The sequence below is a fragment of the Cryptomeria japonica genome, chromosome 3, assembly GCF_030272615.1.
Source record: "Cryptomeria japonica chromosome 3, Sugi_1.0, whole genome shotgun sequence".
NCBI classification, from domain to species: domain Eukaryota; kingdom Viridiplantae; phylum Streptophyta; class Pinopsida; order Cupressales; family Cupressaceae; genus Cryptomeria; species Cryptomeria japonica.
This window is the reverse complement of record NC_081407.1, coordinates 662672180-662690825: the sequence shown is the minus strand read 5'-3', so window position 1 is coordinate 662690825 and position 18646 is coordinate 662672180. Positions and strand designations below refer to the sequence as shown.

Genomic DNA, 18646 nt, shown 5'->3' with positions numbered 1-18646 from the left:
AGTGAAATCAGACATAAGAACAGAAATTAGAACACCATTTCGCCCCCATTAGGAATGCATATCGGATTAGAAAGTTTGAAAAATGTGTGAAATCGGTATATTTGATGGTATCCTATTTGTTTTTGCAGGTGACTAAGGAAGAGAGTGAAGGAGCCGGCTGCGAGCAACATCAAAGCGGGGATACACTTCGAGGGAAAGACTGCACCAAAGCTCTCTCTACAGCACTTCAGAAAGAGAGAATGCATCTCAAAATCAGGCCACACGAAGACTCAACACCAACCTGAAAGTGGATATGAAGAAGACAACAAGGCGGAGGTGGATTACATTTATCCTTCAAAGAAGAAAGATCTGCCCATCATCAAGGCATTCAAGAATACAAGAGGTGGTTGCAAGAATCAAGTCATACAAAGAAGATCAGGCATTCACAATGAGGAGGAAGTTTGACAATCTTGAATTTCCTCCAGAAATCCAAGAATTGTTGCCAGTACAACAAGAGAGTAATCCAAGACGAAGGCTTCAAGTGAAGGGATTTAGGATCAACGATAGGTGAAGGTGATCAAATTAAATAAGATGATGCAATTTGGGAATATCTCCCACCATCATCTCATTCATCATGGGCTTGGAAATGTTGAGTATCAAGAGATATTGCCCGAATCACAAACTCTTCTTTGCGATGATGTACAAGGTGTAAGCTGAGGTAGTGACAACTTACCTTCATTCATCAATCAAGATCAACATGTCTAAGTTCAATGAACCTAGCTCATTCAAAGGTGGAACAAGTGACACATGGCAGTGCTTCGAAGTTTGTTCCATGTACCTAACCTCATCATTCATTGGTCGGAATTCAACGATGGATGTGCCCAATTCAATGTAATTTTATCATTGGTCAAGCATTAAATGTAATGCAAAGTTAGTTATAACTAACCCTAATTAGGGTTTTATCTTGTAATCTTGGCCATTGATTTGGATTTCATCCAAGCCATTCATTTGTTAAGGGAGCTCTATAAAAGGTTTACTCTCCTCATTTGTAAAGGTTAATAGACAACAGAGAATAGTTAATAGCTGAAATAATTAGAAGCGGAAGTAGAGTAGGAGGAGAAGGCAAAAAATTTTGCCAAGCTTGTAAATAAACATCCTTTTCATTGAATTCATGGTGGATGGTGTTGTTTTTTTCTAAATATTGCATGGTTTCTCGTTATATCCTCATGTTAGATGAAGTTCATTGATGGTGATGGAATAATGTGTGGATATTGATAATTCCTTGGTTCATACTATTTGTGGTTGGATGATTTTCAATTACAGTGCATAGTTAGACTGAACATCAAGATGTGCTAAATTCAATTGTGGATATGTTTATTCAAGTTGCACCAATGTATTGGGTATTTGGATGAACTTTCATGTACCCTTGAAGATTGCATTGGTTTTGTGTACTTGTTGGCAACATGGCGAAGCAAAGCTCAGTTTAAGGAATGTGTCCATCTAAGCATGATCCAATGCTATCATTGATCTTAGGAGTTGATTAGAATTCTCTAAACCCTCAATCTCTTTTGTCTTTTTTTTTTTCAAATCAAGTAAATTTCCACATTCCAGTCACATTCAAGCAAGAATTCATGTACAACGTAAGTCCCCTTGTGATTCCAGCAATATCACATCAAACCATTGAGCTTATCCACACATCAAGACTTGACATTTGGAACCTTGGAGTCACCTCAAGTGATCACTTAGTCCAGCATTTGAAGAGATTTTGTTCAAGAGAGGATAAGATACCTTAGTATTTTATTATGTGTATGAAGTGCATAAAAACACATCAACAGGTTGTACCATTTCAAAGGGGTGGAAATTGTAAAAGGTTGTGTCTCTTGTAATGTCCCCACTTTGGAATAGAATTTAATAATAATATTAAAATAGAAAAGAATAAAAATAAGACATGGAAGGAAAAGTTGTGACTCCCTCAAACATGGGATATAAAAGGGAGAAGAGAACCTCGTTTTGAGAAGAAGCTAATTTGGGAATCAGATATGCAAACCTGATTTAAATAAGAAGTGCAGATCTGATTATGAAAGGTTGTGTCCCTTTCAAAGGGCAGAAGTAATGAAGAGTTGCAATCTTTCAAAGGGTGCTAATGGTGAAAGGGTGTGTCTCTTGCCAAATAGCATCCATAATGAGGAGGTGCGACCTCTCCCTCACATTGAGAGATATAAAGGAAAGGAGTCAAAAGCATCCAGTGACATGAGCATCGATCAGATCAGATCAGAACTATTATTAAGTTACAGGAATTGGCAGCATCCTAGTAGGGGACATTACACTCTTGCCAAAGGGCAGGCATGATGAAGAGATGTGACCTCTCCCTCTCATGGGAAGATATAAAGGGAAGAAGGTTCATTTGAGGAAGAGATAGAAGGGATATCAATTTGGGGAATACTATTTTATTCTCAAAAGCAGCAATGAAAAGTGGTGACTAAATTGTTATGAAAACTGGTGCATTAATTCCTATGAAAGGTGGTGACTCTTCCACCAATAAAGTATAAAGGAGAGATCAATCCAAGCATTCAAGGATCACTAACTCGATCATCACTCATGGATCTAGACAAGCAATCATCAATTATCAAATCAAGCAAACAATCAATCAGCAACTCATACTATCAAGTCAGCATTCAGTCAATCATCATTCACCAATATATACAATCAGCATTCATTACATCATCACTCTTCAATCACCTAATCAACCATCACTTAATCATGACTCACCAATACTTCAAGTCATACAATCAAAGTAATTCATTCAACCTAAGAGATCGGATTTGATATTTATCATAAATTAAGGCATACAACAGATTGATCATATACTGTGATTTTGGTATGAGTTTCTTGTGATATACATAGAATAATGAATCTTGTTTATGACTGCTGACTGTTGATTAATGTGCATACAGTTTAGAAATACAATATACATAGCATAATGAATCTGCCATAATGTAGGACCCTTTGTATGTTTTGTTTTGATAGGGGGTTTAAGGGCACAAGGAGGGGAAACTGTGTTGGGATCCTCTTCTAAGTACGCCACCTCATGGTGGTGGCCGGGGGTCCCATGAGGCCAAGGGGTAATGCTGCCCTTGGGCTTAGAAGGGAAGGATTTCTGGGACACCCTATTGTAAATGCTTTAATGGACCCCAACCCTCTATCATGGTGGATCAGGAAGTGGAAAAGGATGTCATGAAGGGGAACGGTTATAGGACACCTCATATGGATGGCAAGGGCCACATGAGACCAAGTGGGATAGTATATCCACTTGTGGGCCTAGGGTAGAGGATCTCTAGGGCACCCTATCAAGTCACCTTATTCTAGCTGCCCTATGGTTGAATTTCCCCAAATAGATTAGAGATATCTTATGATTAAATTAATGTTTCTAACAGAGTAGGAAAGATCTCTGCTTTTAATGTTCCTAATTAAGAAAGTCTATTTCATGAATTATATTACAAATGGTTTCTAACCTGTTTGCAAGGTCTCAATCAGGTGAATGATATCACCAAGCCTATTTCATTTCTTGTTCTACTTGGAAATTGTGATTTAGGGTAGAAACTAGGGCATTCACAAGAAGGGGACACTACAAACTTGAAGAAGATTCACCACAGCCCATTAGGAAATAATGGAAAAAGACAAGGACATTCATCGTTTCCAATGGACATAAGGATGTCAAACATTGGCCCTTTATCAATGATTGCAAAGTCCCCTAAAGAATATGTTTTCAAAAGCCATGGATTATGAAGGGCAAGTGAAGGATGCACAATTTATTATTGACATCCTCATATGAGCTATTGAGGAAGTGGGGCCAAAACTATCGTCCAAATTATAACGGAAACACAAATAATTGTAATGCAGCTAATTTGTTGGTTGAAGTATGTTATTCACACAACTTTTGAACAAACACCTTGTGTTGTCCACTCGCTCAAACTTATGCTACAAAAGTTGAGCAACAAATTGATTGGATCAAATAGGTATATGTCAAGGCCAAAAAGATCCAAATGTTCATCACCAACCACCACATGTTGCAAATCATATTTAGATCAATCTCATAATTGAAGCTGCTAAAGGTAAGTAAAATAATTAAAAAACGTTTCATTTAATAATTTATTTTTTTAATTAATTTTTTCTTTAAACTTTTTTTTTGTTGCTAAGATCCAATTTGCATCCAACACAATCATCTTAAAGTGACTTGGGAAGGTGCAAGAAACACTTTCTGCCATAGTCGTCAACCAGCTTCAATGCATATGAAAGCAATTCAACATTGAGAGGACAATGAATGTTAAGTAGGTAATCCTATATGACACTTAGGATCATATGAAATAACGTCTTAGCTTCACTAAGCCCATCTTGAGCATGATCTATTTTACTAGCAGTGATATGCCATAATTGGGAGATATAAATGATGGCATCAACTCAATGATTGAGAAGATGACGACCATCATAAATGAGAAAAAGCAAGATCATGAAGAAACTTACTACAAACAAGTACAAACAATTCTTGTTTAGTGATGGAACAAAATAACTACCCTTGTAGATTTCTTGCATTTACATTGACTTCAAAATATTACATCACCAAGATCCCTTATTTGTCAAGGGTTGCACCATACAAGCATGTAAAATCAGCAAAGGGTACTGTATATGGTGAAAAGTGATAATGGAAACAATAATATTGAAAGACTAAAATAGATTCAACCACAAAACCCTAGCCTAACAACAACATAGATCCACCATAACATATGAAGATTACCTAAGACAATGCAAATCAACAAAATAAAAAAGATTATACCATCACATGTCCACTAGGGTTTGAATCTCCATTCTTCCTATTTCCATTGATCTTGCTTGATATGTTTGTTCTCAGATTTTATGTGTGCACAAGAGCCCAACAAAGAACGGAAAAGTGGTTGATAGCTTGGTTGCGTAAGATTGATTAGAATGCTCATTAGCTGAATAGAATGCTTAGGGTTGATAATGAAGGAGAGTGTCCTCTTATATAGAAGACACTGTAAGAAATGGAGGGATAAGATTAAGAGGTGTAAAGATAAATGGTTGGCTAAGATTAAAGGGTAGGTAGAAGAAATAATAAAATAATGAGAGGGTAGGTAGTGTAGGAATTAAGAGATAAATGACATGTGTCATGGGTAGAAAAGGCTAATGAATTAATTAAATAAATAAAGATTTATTTTATTAATAGAGGAAGTGGGATCAATTAAATAAATAAAAGTATTTATTTAATTTAGGAAAAGGATAATTTAAATTAAAAAAAGTATTTATTTAAATGAGGAAAAAGGCTAGAAGAGGATTAATGAATTAATTAAATAAATAAAGATTTATTTAATTAATAGAAGACTTAGTAGGACAATTTTATGTGTCTACAGGTACAAGGTAGTATTTGCTAGACTCTTCCCAAATCATGGTTTGTAGAATGTAATTACAAACAAATTTGTTGATTTTGTACACTCCAAAGGTCAACATGTTTCTGCTATTCCTAACAAGTATAAGAAGATTGCTCACGATTGGTGGTACCTCCATCCTCAAACACCGACAATATCTTGTGAACAAAATTTTACTATCACAAGTTTTCTAACCAAAACTCTCCAAATTTTATTATCACAAGTTTCTTAATCAAAACTATAATGTACCCCTCTATTCCCATTAATTAATGTATATAGTGTTGAGATTTCTCAACACTATATATATCAAATTTACCAATTAATAAATATTAAATTTTAAATATGAATTGGGTTCTTTCCATAGTGTGATGGTTAAGGTGTGGCATTGTCGTTGTTGCCACCAAGGTTCAAACCCCCACTGGGCTATTGTGATTGTGATTTATGGGCCCTCGTTAATCCAATGTGTTAGCGGGTTTGAACCTTTGCATTGATGTTGGTGTTCATGCCAAGTGTTGGTACTACAAACGTTCATGTGTGTCTCTGTGCTCCATACCCTGGTTGGGTTGGTGTGCTTTCAGTCTTTGTGCCCTTGTTGGGTGATTGTGTTCGTGGGTATGGACCATTTGCATTAATGTTGTGCGTTCATGTTGGGGATGAGGTCCCTTGTTTGTGGCCTCACTTGGTGTGCGCCAAGCTGAAAATTCCGCATTCACCAATCAAAAAATAAATATGTAATATAAAATATATATTTAATTTTGAAATTTCAAACATGCTACCCAAATTTGAGTTCTATGGGACCTAAAAGAGTAGGTATAAACTAGAGCTTTGAAGCACATCTTTGTTAACGTTTTTGGATTTTGTCAATTCACATTTTGTGATCTCATATCTGCATCAAGGATGAAGTTCCTTGTTGGCAAATAGCACCTAGGAGTATGAAAGCCCTCTTAACTTGCAGTTTAGAGGTAGGATGAAAACCCCAACCTCTATTTTAGTATTGGTTAAATTGGTGTGTTGTCAAGAGGACATTGGAGTTTTCCCGAGTGAATCATTGTTGTAAAGTAACCTGGAAAAGCACATGTGTACCAGATCTGAAGATATTACCTAACCTACAATCAAACAACCAGATCAGGGATCTTTCCTACCTCTAGAAAAGACAACAAGCAAGACTAAAGCAGATTTGAGGATCAAAGTGAAACCCTAATGCTATTCTTGATCGCCACAACTTAGTCAACACCACTTGGGCAAACTTAGTCAACACCACTTGGGCAAATTTAAATCCTTCCAAGCGTGAATGGCTAGTTGGGCAAATACAACGATAATTATTTGCAAGTGAATTTCATTGTCAGCTCCTTTCAAACGGTGCAACAACCCCCCTTCAACCACCACCAACCTTGATATTCTCCGGAACTCATATGCTCCCTTCATTAATCAAAACAGAAATTACAAAATGTTATGCATGATGCCATTGGCGAATTCAAAGATTTCTCAATTTTCAGGGGAGAGAAAAGTTCCCATACTGACTTACATAACTTCCAAAGGTGCCTGAAAACCTCCTCATATATATAGAAGCAATGTATAGATAAATGTATTTATTTATGAGTATTTTAATTTACTTCAAAAAAATTGTAAAAAATATATATTAATTATTTGACTAAGAAAATGGTTGTCAAATTTAAGTTTAAGAGGTTTTATTTAAATGGTCACAACATAAGGCTTCTTAATACCACTATAGAATGCCACTTGACATTATTTATTTATTGTAATTGCAGCTTCTGGATTAGATTGTGTATATATTATTTATTCATCCAGAAGCTGCAATTACAATATTTTATGGATTGTGGAAATCTTCTATTATTAGTTATTTATTTATTTATGGTTGTACTGTTCATTATAATATATACAATTTTATGGTTGTTTTGTTTATCCTTATATACATATTAACAAAACAACCATATAATAATTAATTATTTTATCTATTATTTTATGATTGCTTTGTTTAGATATATAAAAACAATATTAATCATTATTTTGTTTTTTTATTTATATATATAAACAAAATAATCATAAACTATATAAATATTTTATAGTTATTTTGTTTATAAATATGTGTTAATTATTTATTTATTTATGGTTGTACTGTTCATTATAATATATACAATTTTATGGTTGTTTTGTTTATCCTTATATACATATTAACAAAACAACCATATAATAATTAATTATTTTATCTATTATTTTATGATTGCTTTGTTTAGATATATAAAAACAATATTAATCATTATTTTGTTTTTTTATTTATATATATAAACAAAATAATCATAAACTATATAAATATTTTATAGTTATTTTGTTTATAAATATGTGTAAACAAAATAACTAAATAGCCATAAAATTATTATATATATATGGATTAAGTTTAGATAACCACATAACTAGACTTAATTCCTATTTTTACACATATATATAAGAATAGACAAAATAAACATAATATACTTCAATATCATGATGAATATTTATCATTCAATATTAAAATAATAAAATCAGTAATTATCATGTTGCTCTTCACAAAGAGCATCATAATCATTGTATATATATGGATAAATGATTTTTATACAGATTTTTCATAGATGTACCAACCCTATAATAAAAAAATTCACTGTATTGGCGTACCTACATTCATACAAATTTGGTACCTATAGTTGGAGTACCAACTATAATTGTTGAAAAAGAGTGAAATAGAACTAGACCTTCAGTTCTTATAAACAAAATCTGGTTATAGGTTCAACCAGAGCAAACAAAAATGGCTGATGGCAACCATTTTGAGCCAAATAGCTAAGCACGAGACCTGACAAGCATGTGTCAATCCAACCTTCCCTTTGTTAATGTTTACCTATGCCTCAAGGAGATGTGTTTGGGTTATAGCATGTTGATATTAACTTGCACAAACAGTCCGTTAAAAATAAAATAAATAAAAAGGTGAAATTGAGAAAACATGCATGTACTCAAAATAGTAAATTAATTTGCAAATTTTACTAATATTAATAAACATTCAAAATCCTGTTGTAAGAAAATCAATCCCTACTCCTTAATAGACTACATGAGAAACTTAAACTGAATGAAACTTAGACACCAAAACAAACATTTAATTAAATTTTTATCCAAACACAAGATGTGAATACCTTAAACTTTAAAGGCTTAAAGAACTAATGATTCAATTAAGATCACATTCAAATATAGATTTATAGTGAAAAGATTTTTTATGTAAGTTGGAAAGTATATAGATTACACCTTGCACTATACAGCAATGAATCATATAGTGAGATAAAAACTCGTTTGTACTGTTAAACATTGTTACATAAAAAGTTAAAATAATAACAGAAATAATGGTGACGTTTGGATGGAACCCCTCCCTGCATGGTTTGGACAGAGAATGGAAGGAGACAAAGATGCTCCTCTTGGTGGAATTAATGGCACCAAAGTCATTTTGGCTTTCCCTTAGACATATGTTTGGTACAGTTTCTATAACAGGAATATATTTTGAAGTTTTTGATATCAGAAAATACCATTGATGTGGTTTAATGTGTAACAGTAACCTATGATGCGCTAAACTGAACAATTTTTCAACTGAGAAGTGTGCACTCTCCAATTTGATGAAAGTTACTTTTACCCTCAATAAGGTTTTGGAAAAAAGTATTGTAAGTCATACAAAACTCTCTTATAGCTAATGAAAAGTTGCTTCAAAATTAAATTGTTGTGGCACATTTAACCCTTCAAATAACTTGTAAAGGAATCCAGCAACCCATTTTATGACATTTTATATTGTTTGTTTCTGAAAGCATGTCCAAACTTGGAAAATAGAAACTCAATCAAGTCCAGAGTTTTGATTAGAATGCTTGTCTCATGATTTAATCTAGAAAATATGTAGACAATGCATAAGCCATAGTAGCAGGATAGTGAACTCAAAAATAAGTAGCAGAAAACTGTAGATCTTCATTAGAAAGTGTCAAATTGCAACAACAAAAAGCAATATGGGGTCCAAGCCAAAATGAATACCTTCAAAGCATTTGCTTCTTCTCTGAGTTCACTGAATGCTACTGATGCATACTTTGCCTGCTTTGCACTATCTTCAAATTGAAGATTGGAAGCTGCCAAAATACAACAGTTAGCCACCAAAAAAGGATTTAGAATTCAGAAGTAGAACCTACCAAATATATTAAATATAAAACTTTTGACTCTTTGAGGCATAGGATTGTCTTAAAAAGAAAAGAATATTAAATAGTAGAAATGCCTAAGAAGAAACAAAAACTTTACCCACCAAATCTGAAAACCTGCCTTAGGCATTCAGTCAAGAGGAGGCTTTTTATTCAAAATAAGTACACAGTGGAAAGTATTAAAACCTTTACTGAGGAATTTGAAGATATCTGGCCATAGCTGTGGATCCTTAGGACCAGGAACTTCTGTCTGATGAAACTTACACAGTTGCCTTGCAATCTCTGCTGCATGCTTTGGCTTATTCATGTCTGGCAATTTAGGTAAGATAATCAACATCAACTCTAGAAACATCATTCCAAAAGCTTAAGTACCATCTATTTATACCATATACTCACCTGTTGGAGTCATTGTAGAAGCATCAATAAAAGATTGCACCATGCCATTTGCAAAGATGCCAAGGAGCTTTGCACCAAATCCAGCAGCAGAAAGATAGAATATTGCCTACACAGCTGACAAATTAGTTAAATTTAGAACTAAACCTAGAAATGAAGAAACAGCAGAAAAAGAATAAAAAAATATGCTTGTTTGCCAATGCATGATCCCTAAGCAATTTTCAACACTGATAGTGTTACCATTATCGCTGTTGAAGATAAATTGCAACAAACATGATAAAAAGAAAAGACTTGGATTTAAGGACTCTTTGCAGAGAGGGAGCAGATGATATTCAATTTGGAGAGCAGACAAATTCAATTTGCCGTAACATCAAAAGATAATAAGTTTGACTAAACACAAAGATCATGGTAATATCCTTTTATTTGAGGAATAATCATTTTAATATCTTTAGATTCTACGAATGGTTGTACAGCCAAATAGATTGATTTAACTTCAAGAGGAAGAGGAAAAAGTCACACCCTACACACGTGAAAAATGATTTCCATTTTTAGCTTTGAATGAAAAGATGAGAACAAATTTCAAGTTTTCAACAAAATTATCACAATTTTTAATTTTGGGTATTTTCCCAGAAAGTATGTCCAAAAAACAATCTTCCAATGTCTTAAATCTTTTGCCATTTCAAGGAACACACACACTTCACAGATTCACGAGTATAAGATCAACACAAAGAAGTATTGGAAAAGGCAGCAACAAGACTTTAAGCTGTCCTACCCAAATGAACTCCACTATTAGAGATGATGGTGTGCTAGGAGATATCACCCTGTAACCCAATATAGTTATCACAATTTAAGGGAAACTGAAGAAATGCCCTCAATTGAAAAGAATACCTACATTGCATGCCAAATAGAAAAACTTATTAGCTGAAACTTAATCAGCTATTTAAGTACCTTTCCCTCATGTATTGGGCCCCAATTTTCTTTTCAAAAATCGTTGCATCCATTTAGACATTTATTAAAAAAATATGTTTAATCCAGATCATCTTCTACTGGAACGAAACTTGTCTAATATTATTACCCCAGCCTCGAGATAACCTGAGTCTATGTCTGTTCTGTGAGGAAACTCTTCAGTGAGTTATATGATTCCCTCAGCCCATCAATGATCTTAGGTATGGGATCTTGTGTCAGGAAAATTTTCTTGGTCGGTCTATATAATAACCTTTGTCTGGAGATAGCCATAAGACTAGGCCTTTTGTAGTGAGAAAGTCATCACTCAAGCTAAATTTTAATTGTGTAAATATTATCTGGTAAATACCATACCGATTTATAAAGCAAGATTTTGAGGACAAAAAAGACAGGTCATATTAAATGTACTAATTTGTTTTTAATGATAAGCAATACATTTGTCTCAACTATAAATGCAAGAGAGGAATATGAGATGCCTGTAAATCATCAAATGCATTTACATATTTATTTCAATGGGGACAAAACAAAAGCACTCAATGGGAGGCTTGCAAAAGAGCTGATTTGTACAAAAGGGCATCCATGAGGCCATTGCAATTATGAGTGAAATATAAAGCTGAAAAGCCAAACCTGCAATTCCCGCTCACGATCAATCACAATTTCTGTATGAGGGCCAAATACACGAACTGTTACAGGAAGATCATCTCCATCTTCATTATTCACTGATACCTTCACCACTGATTGTAGAAATCAGTATTAGCATCCAATTCCCAAAAAAAACCATCCTAATTAAAACTTAGAATTTATAATTTCATGCTTGCCAAAGCAAATTAGACAGAAAAAAAAAGATGACGAACATTCTGGGATGTGACCTCCCAGGATTCTGATTCGTCACCCCTGTGAGCATCACCTAGATGCAATGAGTGCAATGTGGACCATTCATGCTCATGAGAAATGGATTCTTGTAAGCCACTACTCATGATATATCGCTCGACGAAGATTGATTTTAAAACTATGCAGTTGAATCCTAATAAAACACCACAAAAAAATGAACATGGCATGCACTATTTATTTGGCCAGATGAGTACTGCAAGTCTCTTTTGCATTTGTTTTGTATTTGCATGGTGTCAATTCCTTCTAGAAGAATGGTCAATAGGTGGAGAAATTTGAAAGCATAGAAAGAAAGAAAGAAATTAAATTAATATCTACAAATAACGAGAATATGTTTTCTGAAACTCGGAAAGTACACCAATCAATAAAGAAAATATTAAGTAGAAAGGCCCTAGGATATGAAAAGTAACTTAACACAGATTACGATGATGAAGACTGCATAGCAAAGGGAGTAAACCTAAAGTGGTCAAATCCCACGCCATAAGACAAGGTAATGATTTAGATATCCCTGCAAATGAAGAATCCCTTAAAGAAGATCAAGAAGATCAAGTGAATAGCCATGAAAGGGGATCTGGTCAATATATATTATTTTGCATGTTAGAATACATTCAGATGAAATGCTAAAATTGAAAATATCAATGGCTGTGATTAATTATGAATTCCATTTTTTGAAAGTTTAAGAGACTACCCCCTTGGAACAAAAAGCTTGATGGTTGAAGATCAAAGAAACAATCATTAATTTCAATTTTAAAGGAGCCTTAAAGGGCAATTGAAATTATGCTGCAGCAGGTAATTTATTGAGAGATGGTACAAGACAGGCTCTGCTTAACTTTCAAAAGGATTGAAATGCACAAACAAGAGTGGGGAAAAATTGAAAACTACTCTAAGGATCATTGAGTTGGACCCAAATGATGGACTTGACTCTTAATTTTGTCAAAGAAGGTTCAAAAATGTTATCTCAATTCCCCAGTGACAATGCTGCTAATAGGCTCATGATTGAAAGGGACTGGCCAAGCTACAAGTGCTTGTTGTAATTAAATTAAAGATTTAGTTTTTACTTTTAAGTACTGGAGATCCTTTCTAGCAATACAATAAAAGCTACCAGTATCCAAAATGATCCATGGATGGCTAAGAGGAAAAGGATTGAGTCATTTTGCTTGAAAACCAACTTACAAAGTTTTGTAACTCATCTTAAAGATGGAAACATTATCACTCCAAATAACTTGTACCTGAGGCAACCAGTAAGAGAAATTTGACAACTCGATAAATTCAAGGAAACAAACATAGTGCATATTCCTAGACAGCATAATTGTGTGGGTGATTCTAGCTAAGGCGGTGACAGCCCAACAACGTGGAGCTATTATGACTGCCAAAGAAGCTACTATATGTGTACCTAATCAAATTGAGGCTCTTATCAGATCAAGCAGACTGAGCAAGAAATTTTCCATGAGTAGGAGGGGAAATATAGGTAATGTCTAGCTGGGAACTAAATAATTAATTTTTAATTCTAAGGTTGATCCCTATAAAACATAATTTCCTATGAAAATTTAAAACAGTTTGATAACTCCAATCCAACTAACTTATTGCCTTGAAGGATTCAATTTTAAAATGCTGGGTTCCCCATTGATCCCATAAGGGATGAGTGATCACCTCTCCTGATGATTAAGCATATTGCACAACCACAACATTTTTATTTATATAAAATAGGCATTGAATTTTAGAAACATACTTAACGATTAAACAGCGGGAACAAACCCAACATTTTCTAATTTTTCACAAGGACATGTCCCCAGGGATTTAGGTAAAATCCTAGATATCCTGGGGACTTAAGGACTTGGAGAGGACGTCCCCTTTTTACACGTCTGGAGAGCCTGCTCCATTTGGTGCATTAAATTCTTATAAACTGCTAAAAAGAAAAAACCCTAAAAGGACAAGAATTGTCATTGCAAATTGATGTAAACCATTTCATGCCACTAATCAAGCGTTGACTTTAGTTCCTTGCATAGTTTAGGTTTAATATTAGAAATGGGGGAATGTTTTTTACTAATAATAGCAGTTATATGTTCATAACCAAATCAAGAAAATTGACATTCTAATAATAGTAGTGGTTGAAAGTTGAAAATGCCCTGATATTCCAGGGAAAGGTATACAAATGTCAATTAAAAGTTTGATTATTGTCTTCAAATCTGGAAAAGGTCAGTTAGGAATTGGCTGTTGTGTCAGAATCTTGAGAGATAATTAGGAAGGACTTTGATACCTGTAAATGGTAGTGCATAATTTGTCAAAATGGGAGAGAGTTTGTCAGTTTGTAACTATTCTGACTTTTTGATCTAAAAACAAAATTTTAATGGTGCTGCATGTGGATAATTTGTTGTTGTACATCTTCCCATAGGCTGCATTCTTTTGTTTTATTTGTTTGTTAATTAGTTAAAGTTTGGTTGTATCTACTTTGCATACTAATAATAGCTTAGAATAATAAGTACCAAGAACAGGGTATTTTTCGGAATTTAACTTGCAGGTTCAAGAGACGTGTCTGCATCAATTTGGTAGCAAAGCATCCTAAGATGCTGGGTGTAGAGAGCTCCTTACAAAAGTTCTAAATAGTTTAGAAAGCCACTATGACTATGGCTGTGAGTGCAAACATAGAGTTTTATCGTGATGTGAAAAGAAAGATAACCAAGATAAGAGAAAAAATAAGAGAGAGGCAGAGGCAAAAGCAAACAAACATTAGCAAAAGAAGATACAAAATATAGAGTTTCTGTTGGAGGAATTATGGTGGATGTCGGAGCAGTATGACACATGCTAAAATAAGAAAACAAAATAAAAAATAAAAAGCATAACAAAGGCCTTGAGGAGGGCCTTGAGGAGTTGTGAGGATGAAAAAGAATGGCAAGAATAAATAATTTCATTGATGAAAGGTTTGTAGCTCAGAGGGAATTGCCAACAGAAGAACATGATGGATTCAAGGTGATGGTAGCTAGCAGGCAAAAGCTTCCTTGTAATCGTAAGATTTCCAATCTGAGTATGCGATTGGGTGATTATGAGCTGAAAGATGAATTCTATGTGGTGGACATGAGGGGCAATGATGGTATTCTTGGCATGACATGGATGTTGTCACTTGTACAGTTCTCTTTCAACTTGCAGAAGTTGTAAATGAGGTTTGAACATCAAGGTAGAAAAGCGGTAGTCGAAGGACTTTAATATGGAGGACCTAGAGTGCTGTCACTCAAGAGGATGGAGCAGCTGATTAGGCATGATCAGATAGAATGGGCAGCGGAGTGTCTCATCATGCCAATAGTTCCTGAAACTTCACATCAGCAAAAAAGCAATTATGATTCAGATGTTCAGAGGTTGCTATCTAAGCATAGCAAGGTGTTCGAGAGTAACCTTCATGGAATTCCTCCTAAGAGGATAATAGAGCATGTCATTGAGCTGGAGGAGTGAGCCAAACCAATAATAACCACTCCTTATCGACATCCTAAGAGGCATAAGGATGAAATAGAAAAGGCAATTAAGGAGTTACTGGAGATGGGGCACATAAGACCCAGCAAGAGCTCATTCGCATCAGTAGTAGTTTTGGTAAAGAAAAAAGATGGAACAATGTGGATGTGTATTGATTAAAGGGCCCTAAATAAAAAGACAATCAAGAACAAGTATACAATTCCTAAAATAGATGAATTGATTGATGAGTTGCATGGGACTTAGTATTTTTCTAAGATAGATTTGAGGTCAGGGTATCACTAGATTCGAATGAGAAAAGAGGATATTAAGAAGACTACTTTCAAGTGTCACTTTGGGCATTTTTAGTTCTTGGTAATGCCCTTTGTATTGACAAATGGTCCAGCCACTTTATAGAGTTGTATGAATCAGGTGTTCAAGGAATAGTTGAGGAAATTTGTTTTGATATTTTTCAATGACATCCTAAAATTTAGCAAGACTTGGGAGGAGCATATGCACCATCTTGAGGAGGCATTGAGTATCTTATAGAGTGAATCTCTATATGCTAAGGAGTCTAAATGTGACTTTGAGATGACAGAGCTCCTATACCCTGAGAAGATCAAGATTCAAGGCCATTGTTGAGTGGCCTACTCCAATGAATCTCACATAGCTTAAAGGATTCTTTGGTCTTTGTGGGTTCTACAATAGGTTTGTTTGAAGTTTTTCATAAACTACAGCCCCACTTACAAATTCAGCACAGAAGTGTTCAAAACAAAACACTTCAAACAGTTAATATCTACATGTCTAGAATTGGCAATACTTGATTTTACCAAACCTTTTGAGTTGGAGTGTGATGCATCAGGAGAGGGAATAGGAGCAGTTTTGATGCAATAGAAGCACCCCATTGCATTTGAGAGCAAAAAGTTAAAGAGGTGTGGAGAGGAGATACTCTATTTATGATTGGGAAATGTTTGCCATTATGCATGCATTGGCCAAATTCAGACCATACCTAGTTGGTGGTAGGTTATCATCAAAACAAACCACAACATCAAATACTTCATGAACCAAAAGGATCTAGTGGGTAAGTAGATTGCAAGCACATGATTTTGACATTGTTTATGTCAAGGAAAAGAAAAATATAATTGTTGATGCACTTTCTAGGAGGCCTCACATATGTTCTTCAACAAATATTTATGTTGATTGGAGGGAATTAATTTCAGCAGAGTACACCAAAGATTCGTGCGCAAAAAGAGTTATAGAAGGCACAATTTATGATGACAAGTATGTAGTGATTAATGAGTCGATCATATACAAGGATAGAATCTATTTGGTGCCTTTTTCACAGTGTAAGTTGAAGATAATGAGGACTTTCCATGATGCACCTATGGCTGGTCACCCAGGTTTCTTTAAGACCTATATGCAGCTCTAGGAGAGGTTTACTTGGAAAGGACTTAAAAATGAAGTCCTTAAGTATGTCAGAGAGTCTCCCAATTGCCAGCAAAACAAGAATGAGCATTCTTATCCAGCTGGTTTACTTCAGCCCCTACCCAATCCTAATGAGAAATGGGAATCTATCTCTATGGATTTCATCACAGGACTACTTAAGGTGTAGGGTAAAGATTGTATAGATGTGGTGGTTGACAAGTTGACCAAATTTCCACATTTCTTTGCCATTTCAGCGACTTATACAACGGCATAGGTAGCTGACTTATTTTTCAAAGAGATTTTCAAGTTGCGAGGGATGCCCCAAAATATTGCTAGTGATAGGGACAGCAAGTTCATAAGTATCTTTTGGCAAGAGCTCTTCAAATTGAGTGGAACTAAGCTCAATCCTAGCACTAACTACCACCCATAGACAAATGAACAAACACAGATAGTGAACAAATGGGTGGAGAGGTATCTCAGGAACTGTTTCTGGGCAGCAGAGAGCTTGGATCAAATGTCTACACCTTGATGAGTATTACTATAATACTACTCATCACATGTCTATCAAGATGTCACCATTCATGGTTTTATATGGATATGAGGCCCCCAACTTCATGGATCTATTGTTTGGGATAGAAGAGTGCCCAAGGCAAAGGACTTACTGCAAGAGAGTTAGGACATCATGAAGCCACTGAAAGAAAACTTGCAACAGGCATAGGATTAGCAGAAATTGTGTGATGATCACTCAGATAAAGCGCAGTTTTGAGGTAGGGGACATGGTTTATCTGAGAATGAAGCCATACAGACAATCTACTCTTAAGAATAGTGGAGCAAAGAAGCTCAAACCCAGATTTTATGGTCCATTCAAAGTGTCTCAATGGATAGGAGAGGTTGTCTATGGGCTTGAGTTGCCAACTAGCAATAGAGTTCACAATGTGTTTCATGTATCTAGACTCAAGACGACACTTGAGCATAATGTGATTCCCTCATCTAAGTTGCCAATGGTGGATGAGGAGGGGAAGTTAATATTGATTCCAAAGGCCATCATTGATACCAGAGAGCAAACTCTTCAGAAAAGGGTTATTAGAGAATTTTTGGTCCAATGAAAGAACTTGCCAGTAGAGGATGCCACGTGGGAGAATGAATAGATTTTGCAACATCCAAAGCTGAAAATTGATTAAGGATGAGCAATTTTGTGAAGAGCAAACTATAATGTCCCCTTCCTAACCAGTTGAGTTGGTAGACCTTTAGCTTATGCAATTGGTTCCCATAGGCTATTGAGTTAGGGTTTGAGAACCTTGGGAACAGTTTAATAGTATTTGACAGTTAGTTGAGCTCCCAGCGAAATTATGAATAGTATATGCCTTATTCTAAAGTGATTTTGGGTTACTCTTTCAATACTTACTATTTTTAGTAAGTCAATTTCGAGCACCAACTAGGCCAATTGGTAGTATTACTATTTTAAGTCGGTGGGTTCAATTTTGATGACTATCTCAATTTTTTATAGTCATGTGGTTTTAAATAAAACAACAATGAGTTATTATTTACTTTATCATTATTTTAATTTATTTAATAAAGGACTATAAGGGTGTTAACAATGGGTCAGTGTTGTCATTGATGTCAACCTAATATGTGTGGATTGTTGCCTGACATGTAAGTGTAAAGGTCCAGAAATGGGTGCTAAGACGTTGTTATGATGTCTAGTGATGATATTGAGTGAGTATGTGGTGTTTCCGAAAGGTGATAGTAGTGGAAGCTAAAATATGTAGGAAAGAGTATTTAAAGTCGTTATGGGAGAATGCTCCACATTCCTCTGCTTTTGAAGATGATGGTTTGTGATTCTGGAGTTTTTGACTATGTTTTGTGGATGTTGCGCTATTATGTTTTCAAGTCCTCAGTAGTTCAATTGTT

At 34.9% G+C, this 18646-nt stretch overlaps 1 protein-coding gene across 1 annotated transcript in view; it reads right to left on the bottom strand.

The window, feature by feature from the left end:
* LOC131068409 (probable ethanolamine kinase) overlaps positions 1-18646 on the bottom strand; it is a 55270-nt gene that overhangs the window by 20495 nt on the left and 16129 nt on the right. Inside the window, exons 3-6 of the mRNA XM_058003596.2 lie at positions 11612-11718; positions 10025-10130; positions 9815-9937; positions 9471-9562 (exon numbers count right to left, since the gene is read on the bottom strand). Coding sequence (XP_057859579.1) covers positions 9471-9562; positions 9815-9937; positions 10025-10130; positions 11612-11718 — 428 coding nt within the window. The remainder of the gene's footprint in view (positions 1-9470; positions 9563-9814; positions 9938-10024; positions 10131-11611; positions 11719-18646) is intronic.